The following is a 20474-nucleotide window of genomic DNA, read 5'->3' as shown; positions in this document are numbered from 1 at the left end:
AATTCCTGCCCTGTCCAAAGGCGTCTGAAGATTACCCAGTGGCAAGCTCGGTATATGTACAGGTGTTTTTCCATCTAGCTCTTTTTGAAGTTTCCTTTAGGGCCAAACCTTTACTATGAAATTCCTCTGCTTGCATTTGCATTCTGCCTTGCTGCATATTCAATTTGTGGTGCAGATCCTCCTCTTAATAATAGCAGGCTTCTTACGTCTGGTTTGTAGTTTTAAGTTCGCGATTAAGATCTTCATTTCCCGCAGCCTTAATTGGTCGTCCATTATCATCATCTTATTTAATGAGGTCCTCATTGATCCACTGCTCCCATACCTCTTCCTTGATTTTTGAGGCGTAAGCCAGCAGTTGAATAGAAATAGGGAAATTCAGCATATCTCGTAATTGGATGATAGCTTGATCCACCTTTTCTCCAATGTTTTTACACACCTTTTTACGCTCCTCCTCAGTAGCAGTTTGAATATTTACACACATGTTCAATGTTTGTGTTATTTATTGAAAAACAGCAGTACAAAATTGTATTTTAATACCAGACCATAGAAAGAAAGAAAGAAAGAAAGAAAGAAAGTAGAAAGATTTAGCAATTTAATTATGGTCAATAATCATACACAAATTGCTACATAGAAATTGGAAAGTTCAACAATTTTTGCTGTTTAATAAAATCAGAAATTAACACAGGTGTTAGTCATGCAAATGGCAATATGAATAAATCTTTTATTTTACTCCTTCCTAAAAAAAATTAGCAAAGTGTAGCGCGCGCCCACCCTAAAGAAGCTGGGGAAGGGGGTGTTTTTATTACTCTTTTTTTCAGCTCTACTGGTCAGAGACCAAAAGAGCTTATGCGATAGTAAGGTGTCCTTCGTCCGTCCGTCTGGCTGTCTGTCCGTCTGTCTGTAAACAATTTTTCAAAACGCTATTCCTCCTACAGTTTTGGTCTGATTTCAATATAACTTGGCACAAAAGTAGACTACACAAAGATACACAACTTAGTGCATCGGTTTTTGATTTTGTTGAACGTTGTTGCCATAGTTACTAAAAATAGAAACTTCTGTGAAATTCCTTTAAAACGCTACTCCTCCTACAGTTTTGATTTGATTTCAATATAACTTGGCACACAAGTAGACTACACAAAGATACATAAGTTAGTGCATTGGTTTTTGATTTTATTAACGGGGTTGCCATGGTAACTAAAAATAGAAATTTCTGTGAAATTTCTTTAAAACGCTACTCCTCCTACAGTTTTGGTTTGATTTCAATATAACTTGGCACACAAGTAGACTACACTAAGATACATAAGTTAGTGCATTGGTTTTTGATTTGATGAACGGTGTTGCCATGGTTATTAAAAATAGAAATTTCTGAAAAAATTACTTTAAAACGCTACTCCTCCTACAGTTTTGGTTTGATTTCAATATAACTTGGCACACAAGTAGGCTACACCAAGATACATAACCTTGTGCATTGGTTTTTTTATTTGATGAACGGTGTTGCCATGGTTACTAAAAGTAGAAATTTCTGTGAAATCCATTTAAAACACTACTCCTCCTACAGTTTTGGTTTGATTTCAATATAACTTGGCACAAGTAGACTACACTAAGATACATAACTTAGTGCATCGGTTTTCGATTTTGATGAACGGTGTTGCCATGGGTACTTAAAATAGAAATTTCTTTGAAATTCCTTTAAAACACTATTCCTCCTATAGTTTTCTTTTTCTGATTTCAATATAACTTGGCACACAGGTAGACTACACTGAGATACATAATTCTGTTTATCGGTTTTTGATTTTAGTGAAGTGTTGCCATGGTTACTAAAAATACAAATTTCTGTGAAATACATTCAAAATGCTACTCCTTAGTTTTGCTTTAATTTCAATGTTACTTGGCATGCAAATAGACTAAACTGAGATACATTATTGTCTTTATCAGGTTTTTTTTTTTTTTTTTTTTTTTTTTTTGATGAATGATGTTGCCATGGTTACTAAAATCAAAATTTCTGTAAAAATCTTTTGAAAGGTTACTCTTCCTACAGTTTTAGTCTAATTGCAATGAATCTTGCTACAAAAAGAGACTAAACCAAGGATCATTACTCTATTTATTGCTGTTGCAAAGTTTCAAGTCCAAGTGCTAACAGTACAAGTACAAACCAGTCGAGCTACAGTCTCATCAGTTTGGTTTTTAAAGCTACAATTTTATTATTTACAATGTTAACAGGACTTAAAAACAGAAAAGCTATAAACCACAGGCGTACCTGGATGACAAGAATATGATTGCCTACATGGAATAACAAGTATGTCACTAAGCCTATGTAGAACTTTGCTACCCTTACATACTGAGGAAATTCGAACGAACAATAAATTTTACGAATTAACCCTTATCTTCTCAAAACTTATTCTATTTATGAATTAGCCTATCCAAAGTATAATTGACTTTGCTTTTTTTTCTAAAAGCACATGGCCGGATGTTTTGCGCCGTTTTTTCCTCGTCGCCAATGTTGTAATGACATTTATTACACAAAACAATACAGTTAACAAATACACAAATATACAGAGATATCGAGCGCACACAGCAGGAAGTTATTATGTATGGGAGGCGCACACAGCAGCCCCTGACCGCACAAAGCAGGTCGAAATAGTTGACAGCAGTTACTCGTAAGTTCTTCCACAGAATGGCGTCTTTTAATACCACACAAAAAGGCATGACGTCATACGCACACATACACATAAGAGGTTCAACACAGGGATACATTACACGGGCTCAGCACAGGATACATATAACGAATTGTACTACAAAATCATTAAAAAGTTAATAAAGTATATAAAGAGTATATATTGTTTACCTATTGACGTTATATTTGTATTAATAATGTATGTATAAATAATGCACGTATAAATACTGTACCTATAGAATACTGTACGTATAAATACTGTGCGGATGTTTTCCTATTTACGTTTGATCATCATCATCGTCCCTGTCACTGATGTCCCGGATGTAACTGTAGGATTCCAGGGATACGTCCATTGTACTGAAGACCAGGGACCGTTAAGGAAGGCGTGGTGACAATAGTTAAACCACCATCCTCCCTTAAAATCACTGGCACAGCTATAAAAATAGTTATCATTATCCCTGTCCGGTGTACTAAAGTAGATCCCTGACAGATCGTAAATAGATTGCCTTGTGTTTAACATACTGTCTCCTGTAAAATTGACAAGAAAGTAAATTTTAAAAAAAATATTACACACTAATTGTCAACACGGAATTGACGACAATGACGCACAGGAACGTGGGATGTATTACAGCATTCCTGATTTATTTATTGATTGGTTGTTGTTTTACTTCACATCCAAGAAATTTTCACTCATATACAGATGTCACCATATACCGGTGAAGGGCTTCAAGTTTAGATCTTAACTCGGCACTCAGTGCCGTTGAGCACTGAGGATTCTTTATCGTGCCAACGCCTACTGTGTCACGGAACCACGGATTTTAATGTCTCATCCGAAAGACCCGTGACTTTTACTTCTAGTCTCGGGCGTTTTGCAAATGACAAAGCCTTCCTCTAGGCTACCGTGACCGGTTACAGCATTGCTGACTATAAGAAGTACAGTGTAATAAAATGATCTGAAGTAAATGTGTCACATGTACAAGGAGAAACGAACATTGATAAACAAATATAACAATAGTATGATACCATGTTTATAATTGTATTTATAAATTGTAATCTTTAATAAATAATTAAAGGTGCGTCCTGTACAGTACATGTACAAAATGTAATAAAAATGTTCTATTAAAGACGCAAAGAACAAGGTTGCTTAATTTGTGAGAGACTTTTTAATGGGGAATAAAAAAAATAGTTATTAAATATTTAGTATTTTAAATATACATAATGCAATGCGATAGAATAATAAAGGAACCAGACTCCTAAGTGCTTGTAAATGCGCAACTAAACATCCCATTTTCTTTATCATATAGGAGATTCATGTTTGAATTTTTAAATAAAGGCATTTTTTTCAAGGAGTAAAGGTTAAAAGTAACTTACATATATATATATATATATATATATATATATATATATATATATATATATATATATATATATATATATATATGCTGGTCTATATTGGGGGCATAGACGCAAGCCAAGGAAAGCCTTATAACAAGGATTCCTTTAAAAGGAATGATCGGCAAAGGATCACTAAGTGAGCATCATGGAATGTCTTGAAATATTCTTTAAATTTACTTTAATTGTTATATTTTTTTCTATGAGTATTAATATTCATATAATTATTTTTAATTTCACATGGTATGCATCTTCGAGTAGTCCGCATGAACAATTTGGACTAGTTATTAAGTTACAATGATATCAGTCAGAGTTTAAAATACAATGGTGTCTCAATCTTGTACGAATTATGTTCAAAAACCTTTTTTCCATATGAAAAATATTTCTGATGTTTTACAATATTGTTGTGCAGACACTTCTTAAAAATGTAAATAGAAGTTGCCTCCCTTACTTTAAGACTAAGGAATTCCACTTTCTGACAGTATCAGGAATAAATAATTTGTTTGCGGTGTGACGTCACTATGTAAACAGGGCGGTCTTTGTGGGGCTCCGATAATGTTTGTCTTTTTTGAGTGATTTAACATGAGATCTTCAGGAATGAGTGAATATTGAGATTATGTAAGTTAAATGTAACAAATCCGTCTTGGAAAAAAAGTTATCTGTGACAGCAATTTCCCAAACTTTATGTCTATGATTGACGGTATGTCGCCATTGTGAACACCTACTCACTATTCACAAGCAAGACTTTGTTAGTACCTCAGAGCATTTAAAATACTGTGTGCCTTTATATCGTGCCCTTCACTATGGCCACTGATACTACTGATCTGAACCCAAACAAGAGAGCCAGACAGGACAGTAGCGTTTTACTCTCTGGTGATCTAAACAAACTCAATGATTTATTAGACTCCGTTTCCTCGGATGAAAACGCCTTCAAACAGGCAATCACTCTCATACTCAATAAAGAGAACTTTAAAAATGCTCTAGCTTGAGTTATTGTTTCAGAGATAGCCTCACTCCGAAAAGAAATAAATGAACTCACGCTGAAAATTGACGAAATGGAACAATATTCAAGGCGAAATTGCCTAAAATTACTGGCACACCTGAAGAACATAATGAATCTACTGATAAGCTAGTTCTTAATGTTATCAATAACCCGGTACTAAATGAAAGCAATGAGAAAATCTAGAACAAAGATATTTCAAGGTCACATAGAGTGGGCAAATACGATCCTAGCCGAAAAACCAGAGACATTATCGTAAAATTTATTAGCTAAAGAGATAGAGCCAGAGTTTATGGATACAAGAGAAATTTGAAATCCTACAACCAAAATCCGACAAAACAAGCCGGTCCAATATATATATTAATGAAGCTCTGACGTCTAGACGGGCTGAATTATATGGGAAAACTCGCCAACTTGAAAAAGACAAAAAAAATAGACAGCTGCTGGACGTACGATGGGTGCCAAACTCTTTGGTACACGGGGGAGAAAATAGTAATCAGCACATCAGAGGACCTAGAGAGCTTTAAGGATGACAACAAAGACGAACAAATCCTTGCTTCGACATCAATATCATAAACAAGATTGTTTACACTTTGTTTATAAACATTTCTACGTGTTCGTGTCTCTTAGACGCTTGGAACCTCGTCCAATCAGCGTTTAACTACTTTCGTTTTCATTTATAAGCATTTGATTGTCAGATCAGCATTACGGATGTCCCAAACATATGTACAGTATGTTCAAATTTATTTTTATATTGTCATGTTTGTCACAATGTTTTCAATCTAATCTACAGGTGTATATGTATAGTTGGATGTTATGTCGTTCTGTCGCGTATTATTTACATCCCAACACATGTATGTATTTGTAAATACTACAAGTCATGTATGTACAGCGGTAGTTTATTACCCGCTTCCTGTGGTATTTTCACAATACATTTCCAATTTGCTACGTGGGAATTGTGTAAGATAATGCAATTCTTTTTTTTTTTTTCAAATTTTATGCTTATTGTTTTGTGTTTATTTTCTATCTATTTTGAAATAACTCATCTCATATATTGCCAAATAATTACAATATCTCTAAATTCCATTGTAAGGCGGCCCAATTGCAAATCGAACTTTGGATTTTGTTTAACCACAATGTTAGATAATGGGTAACTCCTTTGAACAACACCGTGTCATGATTGGGGTTTTTTACATTCAATGCCATAACATACTACCAAGGTCTGCTTTCAAAGTTTCAAAATCTGTCATGCTGTTAGATATTTTGCTACTCATATCCAGTATCTTAAAAAAACAGTACAAAATCATGGCATCTTGGTCTCTCAGAATTAATTTTTTGGCACAATTATTCATGTTTGTCATTCTTTTGCTCTTTGGTGATATTGAAACAAACCCATGCCCACCTGCTGAAAACTCTCTTGATATCTCACATCTTAATATTAGAAACATTAGAAGTAAGATTGATTCTCTATTTAGTTCAAGATTTTGATATCCTATGTTTTAGTGAGACTCACTTGGACTCCCATGTTGTTCATTGAAGGTTTTAAGAATATTTTTAGAAAAGATCGTAATTCTTATGGTGGAGGAGTAATGATTTTTGTCTCAAATCTAATTAAGGCTAGTCGTAGAGAAGATTTAGAACCCATTGATACGGAACTTATTTGGATAGAAATAACACAAGGAAAGGGAAATCTAATTGTGTGCTGTATTTATCGTCCACCACATACTAGTAGTGTCTTTTGGCAAAAACAATCTTGGTCTATTGAAAAAGCCAGTGATTCCTCTAGCAATATTGTAATACTTGGTGACCTAAACATTGATTTCTTAAAAATAAATAACTCACATGAGGTTCATGCAATTAGGAATAGCAGTAGATTAACAAATATCATACATGTAAGAACTACTTGCAATACAGAAACCCTCATAGATCCAATCATTATTAGTGACAATATACATGTACATGATTCTGGAACTTTAAAAGTTAGCAATACACTTAGTGATCATCCAGCAACTTATATCTATATTTATCATAATACTAATGTTAATGCGGCATATAAACGAAAAATTTGGAACTATAAGCATGCAGATTTAGAACTCCTTGATAATTTAATCCTACAATGTGACTGGAATAGCCTTATTGATGACACACACAAAAAAACATTAATACTGCTACAATAAATTTCACAGAAAAGTTTCAGTCTTTTATTCACCAATGCTTCCTTGAAAAAACTGTAACTATAAAGCTAAATGATAAACCGTGGATGGATTCTCTTCTAAAGAAAACTTTGCGTATTCGCAATAGGCTAGAAAAAAGAGCGCAAAAAAACAAAAAAAAAAGAATCTGATCTGATAAATTTTCGGAAGATAAGGAACAAGTTTAAGAACATTATGACAATATAGATTCTCATCTTAAGGATGCTAGTCTGGATAATCAAAAACTATACTGGAAATTACTGAAAGACTGTTTTCACATTAAACAAACAAATGAAATTCCACCTAATTAGTTTACAGCCGACAATGGCACTGAAAGTTTTGCATTTTCAGACATAGATAAGATTGAACTATTAAACAAATATTTTACATCCATCACATTTTTAGATGATAATGACCAGGAGCCACCAAATATAGTGTCTAGATGAAATATATGGAGATAACGAAGAGTATTCAGGCTCAAAAGTCCATTATACAATACAAAATAGGAGCAGAGCAAACACAGACCTCCAAACATCAGAGGTGGGATCAGGTGCCATGGAGGAGTGAGCATCCTCTGCCGACCGGTCACACCCGCCGTGTGCTCCTTGTCATGATTGGGAAATAACGGAGAAATCCGTCGACAATTCAGTGTGTAAATAATGGCTTAACAATTAATATGAAAAACGTCAGTCAGCATTTGACTCAATGATAAATTGTATTTGCTGACAAAGACATTGTATCGACCATAGAACTTACGAAATGATGACTTTAAACGAGACAGCTGACATTCTTGTTTCATCAACTTATTTGTCAATAATTTACCTCGTTTTAGAAATTGTACATACGTAGAGCATGCTCTTGCGTATCGAATCAACTGAGAGATATATACCCCGTATGCAGGTGATGAAGGTATATTGCTGCATAAGTAAGGGAAGTTGACGATTGAAAAGTTAAAGTCATCACGTTTATCATAAAGCTTGGTTGTTAGATTACCATTAACGTCTTTTTCAAGTAAAATATCCAAATATGAAACAGATATGTCAGACGCTGTGGTATCTTTTATCTCAAGTTCACCAGGATATATCGTATCGACATAAGAATGAAAATAGCCATTGATAATTGACAATACGTCGTCGATATATCTAAATGTCGAGTTGAAGGCCACAGCAAGTGTTTTCTTCTTTTCACGTACAAGATTTTGGACAAATTCTGCTTAATATGAATACAAAAAAAGGTCTGCTAATAACGGGGCGCAATTGGTACCCATAGGAATTCCAATAGATTGTTGGAAGACCTGGTCTCCAAAAATCTCCAAAAACCACATAGATATTGTCAATCAGAAACTCAAGCATCTTTTTAATGTCAACTTCAGAGTACTTGTGTGTACAATCAGAATGTTTTTTAACAAAATAATTTTGCAAATGACCAATGACAAGGTAAGTATATTTACGAGTTCCATTTTTATTGAAAAAGCAGCTGTCAATGATATCAAAAAGCCTGGACTTTAATTTATCGTGCAGAATGGTTGTGTATAAAGCTGAAAAGTTTTTAAGCTGTTGATTTTGGTAAAATCTTGTGATTTGATAATTTCCCAGATATAAAAATACAAGAACATGAAATTACTTACATAATTTCTATTATAGTCGTTAATAAAGCAGTTAGGCCTGATTGCATCAGTCATAAAATGTTAAAATCTTGTAAAGACACTATCTCAAAACCATTGTGTATATTATTCAACAGATCATTATCATTAAAAACTTTTCCAAACTGCTGGAAATTAGCTCATGTTCTTCTTCTATTTAAGAAAGATGACCCTTCCATCACTTCAAATTACAGACTAGCTTCTTTGTTGAGTTGTATAAGCAAAATATTTGAAAGAATTTTTTTAAACATGTATACACATAATATATTTTGTAAATATCAAGCAGGTTTTTACAAGGCCATTCCACAGTATACCAACTTTTAGAAACATATCATTCTATAGTAAAAAGTATCAATTTGATGCATGTAAATTTTACTGTATGGGTTTTTTTTTATTTTATTTTTTCCAAGGCATTTGAAAGAGTCTGGCATAAAGGCGTAATTTACAAACTAAAAATGTACGGAATCAATGATGATATGCTGGATTGGTTTGATAGTTATTTAAGCAATAGAACACAACAAGTCACATATAGAAATCTTTTTTCCTCTGTGGGACATGTAAAAGCTGGTGTTCCCCCAGGGATCAGTACTCGGTCCCTTGTTATTTTTATTGTATGTCAATGATGTTGCTGAAACTATGATATCTGTTTGTAGATTATACGCTGATGATAATACGTTACAACAATGTTCAGATATCAATCATATTGCGCAAAATCTTAATCATGATCTTAGAAGACTAGATGAATGGTCAAAGAAATGGTTATTGAAATTTAACCCACAGAAAACCAAAGCTGTATTTTTTTATTTAAAACATAGGCAGCAGTTTCCTAAATTATTTTTTGACAATTGCCAGTTAGAATATGTTACAGAACACAAACACCTTGAGATACTACTGTCTTTCAACTTAGGATGGTCTGAATATATTGATATCATTATAAAGAAAGCTTACAAAAAACGGGGGCTACTTAAAAAACTAAAATTTACTGTGTCAAGAGATATTCTATCCCAGATGTATATATCATTTATTAGGCCACATCTAGAATATGCTGTTGAAGTTTGGTCTGGATGCACTAAGGCAGACATTGAAAATCTTGAAAAAGTTCAGTTAGTTTCTGCATGAATAGTTACTTGGCGTACAATTATTGCTTCAAGAAATTCATTATATTTGGAATCATCATAATGGTAAAATTCAAAATAATTCCAAACTAAAAACGATAATTGCCTGACGCCACGATCTTCAGGCAGTATAAGGATCAATTTTTCCATGGTCTGAAACTAAGTGATTATATTTAGTGAGCTAGTTTTTGTGCAAGCTGATTTACATCGGAATTTATTACCTGCATTATAAGAAATACAGTTTGTAGAAGAAAGCATCATATTACTTAAGCAAAATAATGATGTCTTTATTTCCTTACTTTGTCTGCAAGCACCTGTTTATTCTTCGCGATTTTTTTTATTCGGACATGCCCGTGTAATATTTTTTCTGCGTTTCTAAACTTCTGGATAAGTTCATCTGTCTTCTACGAAAGGGGTGACACAATAATTTCGCGCCAAATGTCACAAGTAAATTATCTTCACGCCTTTTTCTTGGATTGTTCTTTTGAATGGGTATGAAAACTTTTACGGAAATATAATTTGTTTTTTTAACCTGATTCTTTAGCTTCAGATTGTTTATTAAGTGCAAATTTTATGTCATTTTTTTAAATAACACATTGTATTTGGGCAGGCAATACTTAAGCAATGGATTTCTAACTTATTCTTACTATTTTTTCCCCGGTTATCCCATGATTGAACTAGTCCAATTATAAACAAAATCCCTCCACCTGGTAAATTTGACATTCCTTCTTGATTTAGTCTGTTTTTCCCTTTACTTTCAGTATTACAAAATGATGTACGCTACAGGGTAAGCTTTTTCAAAAACCTTCGAAAGTTAGCCAGTGACATATTATTCAATGCTTTGCGATGAACAAGGGTTTCCTTTTAATATAGCGACAGGAGTGTAGACCAGTACCCGTTGAGGAATGGGCTTCACTCCCGTATGGTTCTAAGTAAAGAATCGACAAAATGAAGAAAACATCATGATCTGTTCTGGTTTTCATTTCATTAAAAAAACATACGTTTTTATAGAAGAAATGAATGGCCCAGAAATCAATTGAAAAGGAAAACTGTAAATGATTTTGATACTGTACATAAAGATGTATTTTAAACTCATTCATAATACATGGCAAGAACATCATCGCAGGTGAGTTTTGTCCGGAGGGGGGAGGGGGATTCTCCGTATCTTGGTTTGCTCTAGCTAGCTTTAAAGTGTACATTTATTTTGTGTCCTAAAGCAGCATTGAAGCATTTTTGTCTCAAATACTCCAAGACAATTTTCCTAGTTAAAACTGTTCACAATTTACTTCGTCGTTGAGAACGACGGAGAATAGACCAGTCTATAAAAAGAGGCCGTCCCATCAATCTATTACTGACCAAAGAGTGTGCATGAAGAAGCGCGTTTTCTGGTAAAAGAGAAGTATGAATTTCTTAATATGGCACGTCCAATTATTTTTTCCAGAATTCCTATCTACGCTAGAGCACTTGTAGTTTTATCCCAACGTAACTAGTCAGCCCATGGGCTAACTAATAAATGACCAATCCGTTGCATGTTTTAGATATTTGTTAATATTTAATATTTGACTATATGACATTTGAAAAAATCAAATGTACATCTTCTGTAATGAAAAATCGCAACTATGGCGCTCCTTGATGACGGAAACGTTTAGCACTTCTCTTGCTTATACGTTCCATAGATATTGATTGATTTAGTCAAGCAAGCTTTTTGAAATATATTACTGGTATGCTAGAGGTTCACTGTGCTATAAATGTAAAAGGATACGTGTTCGACGCACTTTCTTTTTTTGATTTGACTTGCTTTCTGAAACACAAATAAACGATTAAACTTCGTCTTAAGAAAAGTATACATCCGAATGAACTTCTTACGCATGTAGAGGATATTCACCATGTCACTGAATAAACGTCTGCATCTCAACTTAAATGTATTTAAATAATGTTTGTTAGTAATTAACATGCTTTGAAACTTTTAATTGAAGCTGTCAGTGCATAGTAAACAAATAAGTGTAGGGATTAATGTGTGCGCAGATAGTTAAATTATCCGGATGCCTCATATGGTATCAATCAAGCCGATCTCAAAAATACAAGATCCAGAGTGCGTCAGATGTCTGTTAACGTCAATATGTTAAGCATTGCCATAATCTAGTCTAGATGTTTCAGGCGAATAACTGCACCTACCTAAGGTTCCCGTAGCAGGTCCGGCCAGAGAGAGTCTGTACTTATCTGCTTCATCGGAAACAGAGAATTGGTCGTACAACTCGTACAGTGTTGTACCATTGTGTACAGTGATGGAAACATAGAGAAATGAGTTCTTTCCCTTTGTTAACTGATGGATTACGTCATTCCCTGTATTAAAAGTTTGTGTTAGAAAAAAAATACCCAAAACTGTCCACAAGTATTTTTCAGCTAAAACAAAGATATTTCGCATAAATAAGATTCTAGGCATAAGTATTCCAAATATATAAAATATTTTGTTGATATCTGAAGGGTTGGGATCCTACGGTACACAACTAATTTTTCGCTATCAGACCTCATATGAATTAAAGTCAATTTTAGATCATATTTTTATAAAGCATTATTACAATAGTTGCAAAATACATAATCAATATATTTCCAATACTTAAGAAGTACTAAACAAGTCAGTAAATTATTGTCATTTTGGAAGACTGAGTATTGTCAGCTCACTAAGTAATTTATTTTTCCCCTTTTATATTCAGATTTATTTATCTAAGCCTTCAATAACATGTAGTGAATTAAAATTGACGAATACATATTATATTTTCTTAAAATCAGATCATTAAATTGCTGCCCAATTTCAAAGTTTGCTAGAAAAGCATATGTCAGAGTTCCTAGAAGCTTTAGACTTACCGATCCAGACGTTCTGTGCCGGGTCACCAAAACCATTCTTATAATCTGTCCATATTCTGTTAAAGCTCAAGGATCCGTCTAGTCGTTTTTGAATTGCCTTGAAAAGATATCTATGTACACTTATTCAATCATTACTGAGTAAACCATTTGTATGATTGGTATGTAATAAAGAAAGATTGAACACGTTTCTTGTATCATACCTATTCCTAGAACAAAAAACTCACTGTAATTCTTATTTACATGATTTACATTATAATTTACATGATTTACATTATAATTTACACGATTTACATTATAATTTACATGATTTACATTCTTATTTACATGATAAACACTGATTTACTTGATATACACTAATTTACTTGATATACAGTAATTTATAAAATGTACCGTCCATCCTCCGTTCATTGTGTCCATATCACAGTAAACTTGGACAGGAATGGAGCTGTTCCCAAAGGGATAAATTTCGTACACCCCTGTATTAGTGTTACCCTTTTCACGGAGGTCCTTACAATCTAAAGGAAGAACTGTAACAGAATAAAGAATTATTGGAATTATATAGCAGGAAGAAACCCAGATGCAAGATAAATTGAAATTCATTGCTGAGGCTGGGATTTTGAACTACAGTTTGGTTTTAAAACCTTTGCTTCCATTGTTATAAATTCAATCTTTAAAATATTTTTGAAAAGGGGTATTCTACACTGTAAATGCAGTTATTTGCAATGCTTATTTTCTTTTATATACCTCACGCGTATTGTTTATGCTTCATTACCGATGAAATATGGAGATAACGAACAGTAATCAAGCTCAAATGTCCATTGAAACAATACAAATGGGGAGCAATGACAATGACAATGAATCTCATAAACTGACATTAAGTACAGTGTAGAGACATATTACAAATATAGTTAAACATATGTGCATGCGTGAAACAGACAAAGTACAAAGTCAAAAAGCTAACAATGACCTAGCCAGGAGAGCCGACTCTCTCACAGATAATTTTTATAAATTTACACAGTTTTATCAATTTATTTTTTTGTATTAAAAAGTTGATCAAACTTATACACATTTGGATATAAATAGTAATACTTTGATATTAGTGATAATCTTGATTTCAAAATAGATGGATCATTACAATTAAATAAGTAATGGTATTCATCACCAATTTCATTTTGGAACATAACTTACAAATTCTATTTTCTCTTGGTACATTTTGCCATCTCCCAACTTCAATCGGTAATTTATTATTACAAGTTCTAAACCTACGTAATAATTTCCAGTACTTACAAGGCAAAGATACTAAATACTTTTCTTAACAAAATGAAGTTTTATATATTCTGTAATTAAAACCTTTAGATGAATTAAACATTTCACTGTACCATGACTGTTTAAACTGATCATACAGAGTGTTAAAAACTACTTTCTTTAGCCAAGATATACTCACTGGTTGGCAAGTTTGCCAGATATAAGAAAGCCCACATTCATTCAGTATAGATTTGATAAAGTTACACCATGGATTATTGTAGTTCTTTAAAACACTTAACAGATTTGATGATAATTTATCCCCTTGTAAAAAAGATAATTTGCACCAAAAACTTATCATTCTTACCTTAATATTAATTGAAATAGGATATCAACCTAATTCACATAGGGTATCTACCTAATTCACCGTATACCATAAATTTTGGTGTAGATAATTTTACATGTAAAATATGTTTACAAAATTTTAAATGCAATTTTTCAACTAATTGTGACTGATTATAACCCCATACTTCACATCCATATAAAAATACAGACTTTACAATTTTGTCAAACATATCTTATGTACATTCTACAGTAAGGTTGTGTTTTCTACATTTTCCTATAACATCATACACAGCTTTAGTCGTTGAAATAACTCCTTAATATTTGTAGTAAATGAACCATTTTTACAAAAACTTATACCTAAATATTTAAAATTATCTATAATTTCTAATATTTTACCATTTAATGTAAATGGTTTTTCAATTCTTGGATTGCCTTTTCCAAATATTACAACCTTAGTTTTATTAGTGTTAACTTTCAGATGCCATCGTTTACAATAATTGTTGAAAATATTCAATTGGTGTTGAAGGTCTTCTGGTGTTCCTGACAAAAGAATTGTGTCATCAGCATATAACAAAACAATCTAAGATACAAATCAAACTCTTTTTCTAATTTAGCAGATATAAATGATAAACATTTTACATTATTTGAGTACACGAAGTCTTCAAGATCATTTAGATATATTGCAAACAGAAATGGGGATAGATTTTCCCCTTGTCTGACACCTACAGGACAAGGAAAAGGTTCAGAATATAGACCATTGGAGACAACTCTAGATTTAATGCTTTTCTACATCTGTGTAATAACATTGAAGCATTTACCATCTATATTATTTAATGTAATAGTAACAGAGCAAATACCGACCTAAAAAAACAAAAAAAAAACAAAAAACAAAAAAAAAACACATGAGGTGGGATGAGGTGCCAAGGAAGAGTGATCATCCCCTGTCCACCGGCCACACCCGCCGTGTGCTCAATGTCAGGATCGGGCAAACGAAAAAATCCATAGACAATGCAGTGTTTAAATAACAATAAGCATGAAAAACATAACATAATATTTGACTTAATGATTTGGTAAATATTTGGTAAAAATGGTGTAATGCCAATGAACTTCTTAAGAAATAAACAATAACAGTATTATCAGTTTTTCAACATTTGTTTAAAGAGCGAAGCTTATTTAAATGTATGTTATACGATATAACATAACTTGGGGCAGTTTGCGCTTTATAAACCGCGAAACAAATTGTTTTGTTTTCTACCTCACAGTGGCTATTTCAAGAGTAGAGATATAAAATAATCTATTAAACTATCTTAAATGTTTTTCACCGTCTTCTAAAATTATATTTACATCCAATGGAAAATGCGCATGTTCGCAAAAGCGACACATGAAATTAATTAGAAAGTAAAAGTCGGGCTTTATCATCCGGCTGTTTTGAAGACAAACCAGGTGCGTGAATTTCTTTTATAAAAAGACGCTGGAGAACTTGCAGACGAAACTGATACCAAACAAAATATTACTGATGTAAATATTACAATGATAAAAGACTGCATAAAGTAAGATACTTTTCGAACAAACTTTAAACCTTTCCTAGAACAGGTTGAATATGTGTTACAGCATTAGATCGATTTGGCATTGATTCCTCTTCAAATAAATATACATGTTTCCTTAATAAACCCCCGCGCTAATGAGCGCTTTTTAAAATAACCCTATATAATTTTTCTAGTTCATTAAAGAAAATGACGTCCATGAGGCTGAGGAAATTCGCGAAATCGCCAGCTCACTGAAGCTAATGGAGTTTGTTTACAGTGATCAAGGTGATTAAGTGATTAGGGGGAATAACTCTTAAAAGTTTTCATATGGACTAACCTATAGGACATTTTTAAGTAAATTCCTTATAAAATCCGTCTTTCAACTTAATTTGTCACCTCTTCAATAATTATGTAACTGTATAAGAATTCTATAATAGAGGAATTTAGAAAATTAGAATGATTTATGAATTTTAAAAATAAAAATAATTAAAGATAAATATTATTCAACAAGCTGTCCAAGGAATGCCATGAACTAACCCCCCCCCCCTTCGTTTTTAAACTTTGATGTCAATAGCTCTAAAAGGACTAGAGTTCATTGAATTGTATCCCGTTCTGATAATTGCTACCTGACATCAATAAAAGTGGCTTTATTAATTGTGGTCAGAATATGAGAAACCTAAAAAGAACAAATCTAAATCTGAAAGAAACAGAAAGCTAACTGTGTTCTTAGAAACAAACTCTGTTGAGTCACATTTTGTCCGCTGTCACGAAATATCCGCCTTTTTTCGAAAAAAAAAATCGTCACATTATGTCCGCCGCCAGGAAATATTCGCCTTATAAGAACTATCGTTACGTTTTGTCTGCCCTTACAAAATATCCACCCAAATATAGAAAGTAACATATATATATATATATATATATATATATATATATATATATATATATATATATATATATATATATATATATATATATATATATGACTTTGTGCAGTCGTAGGTGCAACATAATACATATCCTACGTATTGTAATTTTGATACAAAAATAACATTAAATTACATTATCTGTAACATTTATGGCTCTTAAAATGTGCTTTTAAGACAATAATTAGGAATAAACGCTGAAATGGATTTCACGTCGTCACTGTCTTCGGTTCTTTTAGCAATGCAGGAGGGTGAAGAATGACGCATCACTCGCTTGAGTATTCAAGACGTCCATGGACATTTAAAAAAAACACTGTTAATAGAACATCAGAAGACACATACCAGCAATCTAAAAATTATTTTTCTTTTTTACCAAAATAATTATCTGTGCCGATATATACAAAATATATGCCGCAATATGGCAAATTTAGAGGTTTCGGGCATTGGGAAAAAAAAAAAATTCGTAGACCAAACCAGATGGTCAACTTTTTTGAAATTTCACAATTTGGTGACTTTTTACAATATCTTTCATGTATTTGCCTAAAAAAGCAAATCCATAGGGCAGAAATACAAAAAATATGGGGGAAATGTGATAATTTGGCGCTTTTCCAACAAATTCCCATAGAGTCCAATAGTAAAATTTGACAACTTTTGAGATGGCCCCCTAAGAAATCGGGATGGTAAGCATTTAATTTTTTTTATCTTAAGATAATAAATATTATATTAAAAAATCATTCAAGAAAAATTATCAAAATATCTAGGGTAGAAATAATTAGACTCGGCCTCGTTAAATTAACATAACTGCTTTTAATTAGTGAAAAAAAATTAATATAGAAAGCATAGAGAAATTCACTTTTATAAAGATACCCACTTCAGCCCCAACCAGGGATATACAGTGTATATACAGTCGACCTTCAGATATCCGGACACTTCAGCTTCCGGACGACTTTTTCTGGGAACGGTATTTTTTAACGTTATTTTTTCTCGTTTTTCCGGAATTCCGCGTTCCGTATCCAGACGGGTGGTTTTTTTAACCACAAAATGCATTTTTATATTATATTTCACTTCATTTATCCGGACTGTAATTTTTAATTGGTCACTCAAATTTCGGGAGCTGGATATTAATGGTTGTAAAAACACTGACCTGGCTGTTTGTTTTAAAGACGATCATCTGCGACCTATAATCAATGATTCGCTGCAAGGTTATAATAATTATAGGTCGATATATATATAGCGATACTCTACCATTTCATAAAAATAAGTTTTGTGTTTGTGTAAACAATCCATTTTATTTATTTTATTTGACTGACATTGGGCTACTAATGATTTCATTCAATTATTATTTTTGAACGATTAATGGAGATTTGCTGAAATCGTTAAATTATATATCTGAGAATATATTCTTCTGCAAAGCTGCAACAGTTCATCTAAACAAAAAAAAATATTATTAAAAGAAATGCAGAATTTGACCAAGTTATGACGCATTCTAATTTGCTCCACATATAGTATCCAATGCAGTAAAGCTCAAAATGAAGCTCCGAAAACCGAAAAATATTTTAAAGCAGAACTGTACTCGCTTTCTGAAAACGGCAGCGATGGGTAAAGACACCTACTGACACACATGGAACTCATGTCAAATCCTCTAAAATCTTTTTGAATTGACCAAATGACAATCAAATTAATTACATTTTTTAACAATGATTTCCTGTTTCCATTTATGTTTTTTTATATATATATAATCTAATGAATATAAAAATTACAAGGAACTTTAGCTATTGAAATTTTTAACAGCTTATATAGATTTCAGGTTTAGTGCCGGTAGATACCAAACACGTGTATTTTCTAACACTGTAAAAATGCTGTTCAGAGAGAAATTCGGTAAAATCTAAAAATTGTGTTTAATATGTCGAATTAGTCAAACTTCAAAAATCAAGCTTAGGTTACGTTAATAAAATGATCTTTTTTTAGCTGGATCCCAATCATTTTCTGTAGTTTGAAATTTTGACGTCATTTTGTAACGTCAACGTTGACGCACGATACATGTTTTTCTTGTCATTTGATACATTGTGATATAGGAATTTAGATTATCTGGAAAACAATTTAATGTGACCAATAAAAGTGTATGTTACAAATAAACTTAAATTATTATAATTTAAGATCTAAACTAACAAAGTATTTGCTATTCATTTAAAACCAATTGCCTTGCAAAAAAGTGCTCACAAAACAACACAAACATTACTTTTTGTAGTCTATTTTGAGAAACAACATGTGACTAGAAAACCAAAAATTGATATTTTCTTTTTTTTTTTACGTTCCATATATGCTTCATGACAATATATAATACATGTAGTATAAAAATTGACTTGTGAATGCTACGTATTATTATTTGTGTGAAAGAAGAAAATATATAAATTTAAAAAAGTAAAACATACAATCATTGAAGAAATATCGCCAGCCAGACTCCACAGACATCTGAGTCGTAAAGATTTTCTTGTGGGTCCGGCACTTCTTCATTACAGAATTGTATCCAAAAACTCTACAAACATTTTGACACATCGAGGCACACTCAGTCATCGATTGAGGTTTGTACTCTCCTAAAATTTCGTTATTTGACTTTTTATTATCTAAGTCTATGTTTGCGGCATATTCCCGAGAAAATATGGTAGCTTGTGACACCTCAAGGAAGACACCAATTAAATAGATCCCCAAAAGATTGCTCATATTGTTGTTTGTGTGCAATACAAACGACCGTGTACCTGGAAGAAATTGGAACTTGATATTCAAGCTACCAGATATAAATACTAGAGCTTAAATGTATAACCAAACGTGATTGGCTGGTCGTTATGTATTCTGTATTAGCAATCGCTGAAATATTGATTGTGACAAAAAATGATTGGATTCTAAGCATGAATAATAAAATCTGATATGGAGCTTAATAATAAAATGGTATATTGAATACCTTTCATATAATCAGAAAATACAGGAAAATGTGAATGTACACTTCCTTTATTTCTATCTTGGTATTTTTATGCAAAAAAGTATAATAAATTACAAAACAGAAAATCTAAGATACAACTACCATTCTTATTCACAAATGTGCTTTATATATATATATATATATATATATATATATATATATATATATATATATATATATATATATATATATATATAATCTACTTATTAAAAAGATAACTAAAATTCACAAAATTATCGAAGAGCATTCCATTAATTTTTTAATTACTTTGATGCTGAACAAAAATGTAAGGAAAGAAAGAACTACGCACGCTAACTCTCGATTCCCGCCTACATTTTACACCCATTTAAATCAATACTAATGTTAATTTGGCCATTAAAACTACTTTGAATACAAAGAAGAGTTCAATGGTAATTGATTAATAGTTTTAATATATGTACCAGTGTCAAATTATTAATTACTCTTAATTACATCTCTTTTTATAACGAGGGTAGACGATGTTTTCCATTGAAATTAGGCTTCAAAACATCCCCAGAATTAAAAATATTCTTGGATATTGATAAATGGCCCTTAAATCTGTT

General features: G+C 32.3%; 1 protein-coding gene across 1 annotated transcript; it reads right to left on the bottom strand.

Annotated features, from left to right (window-relative positions):
- Positions 1-2948: 2948 nt before the first annotated feature.
- On the bottom strand, positions 2949-19510 carry LOC133198835 (fibroleukin-like). The gene is made up of 5 exons (XM_061334800.1): positions 19366-19510; positions 13271-13418; positions 12881-12977; positions 12191-12358; positions 2949-3202 (listed from the first exon to the last, which is right to left on the bottom strand). The coding sequence occupies exons 1-5, from the start codon at positions 19488-19490 to the stop codon at positions 2949-2951; spliced, it is 792 nt and encodes a 263-aa protein (XP_061190784.1). The 5' UTR covers positions 19491-19510.
- Positions 19511-20474: the final 964 nt, after the last annotated feature.

This window comes from Saccostrea echinata, unplaced genomic scaffold (assembly GCF_033153115.1).
Source record: "Saccostrea echinata isolate AGI-Se365-2 ecotype Australia unplaced genomic scaffold, CSIRO_AGI_Sech_v1 ptg000033l, whole genome shotgun sequence".
NCBI classification, from domain to species: Eukaryota; Metazoa; Mollusca; class Bivalvia; order Ostreida; family Ostreidae; genus Saccostrea; species Saccostrea echinata.
This window is presented reverse-complemented; position numbering and strand designations above follow the sequence as displayed.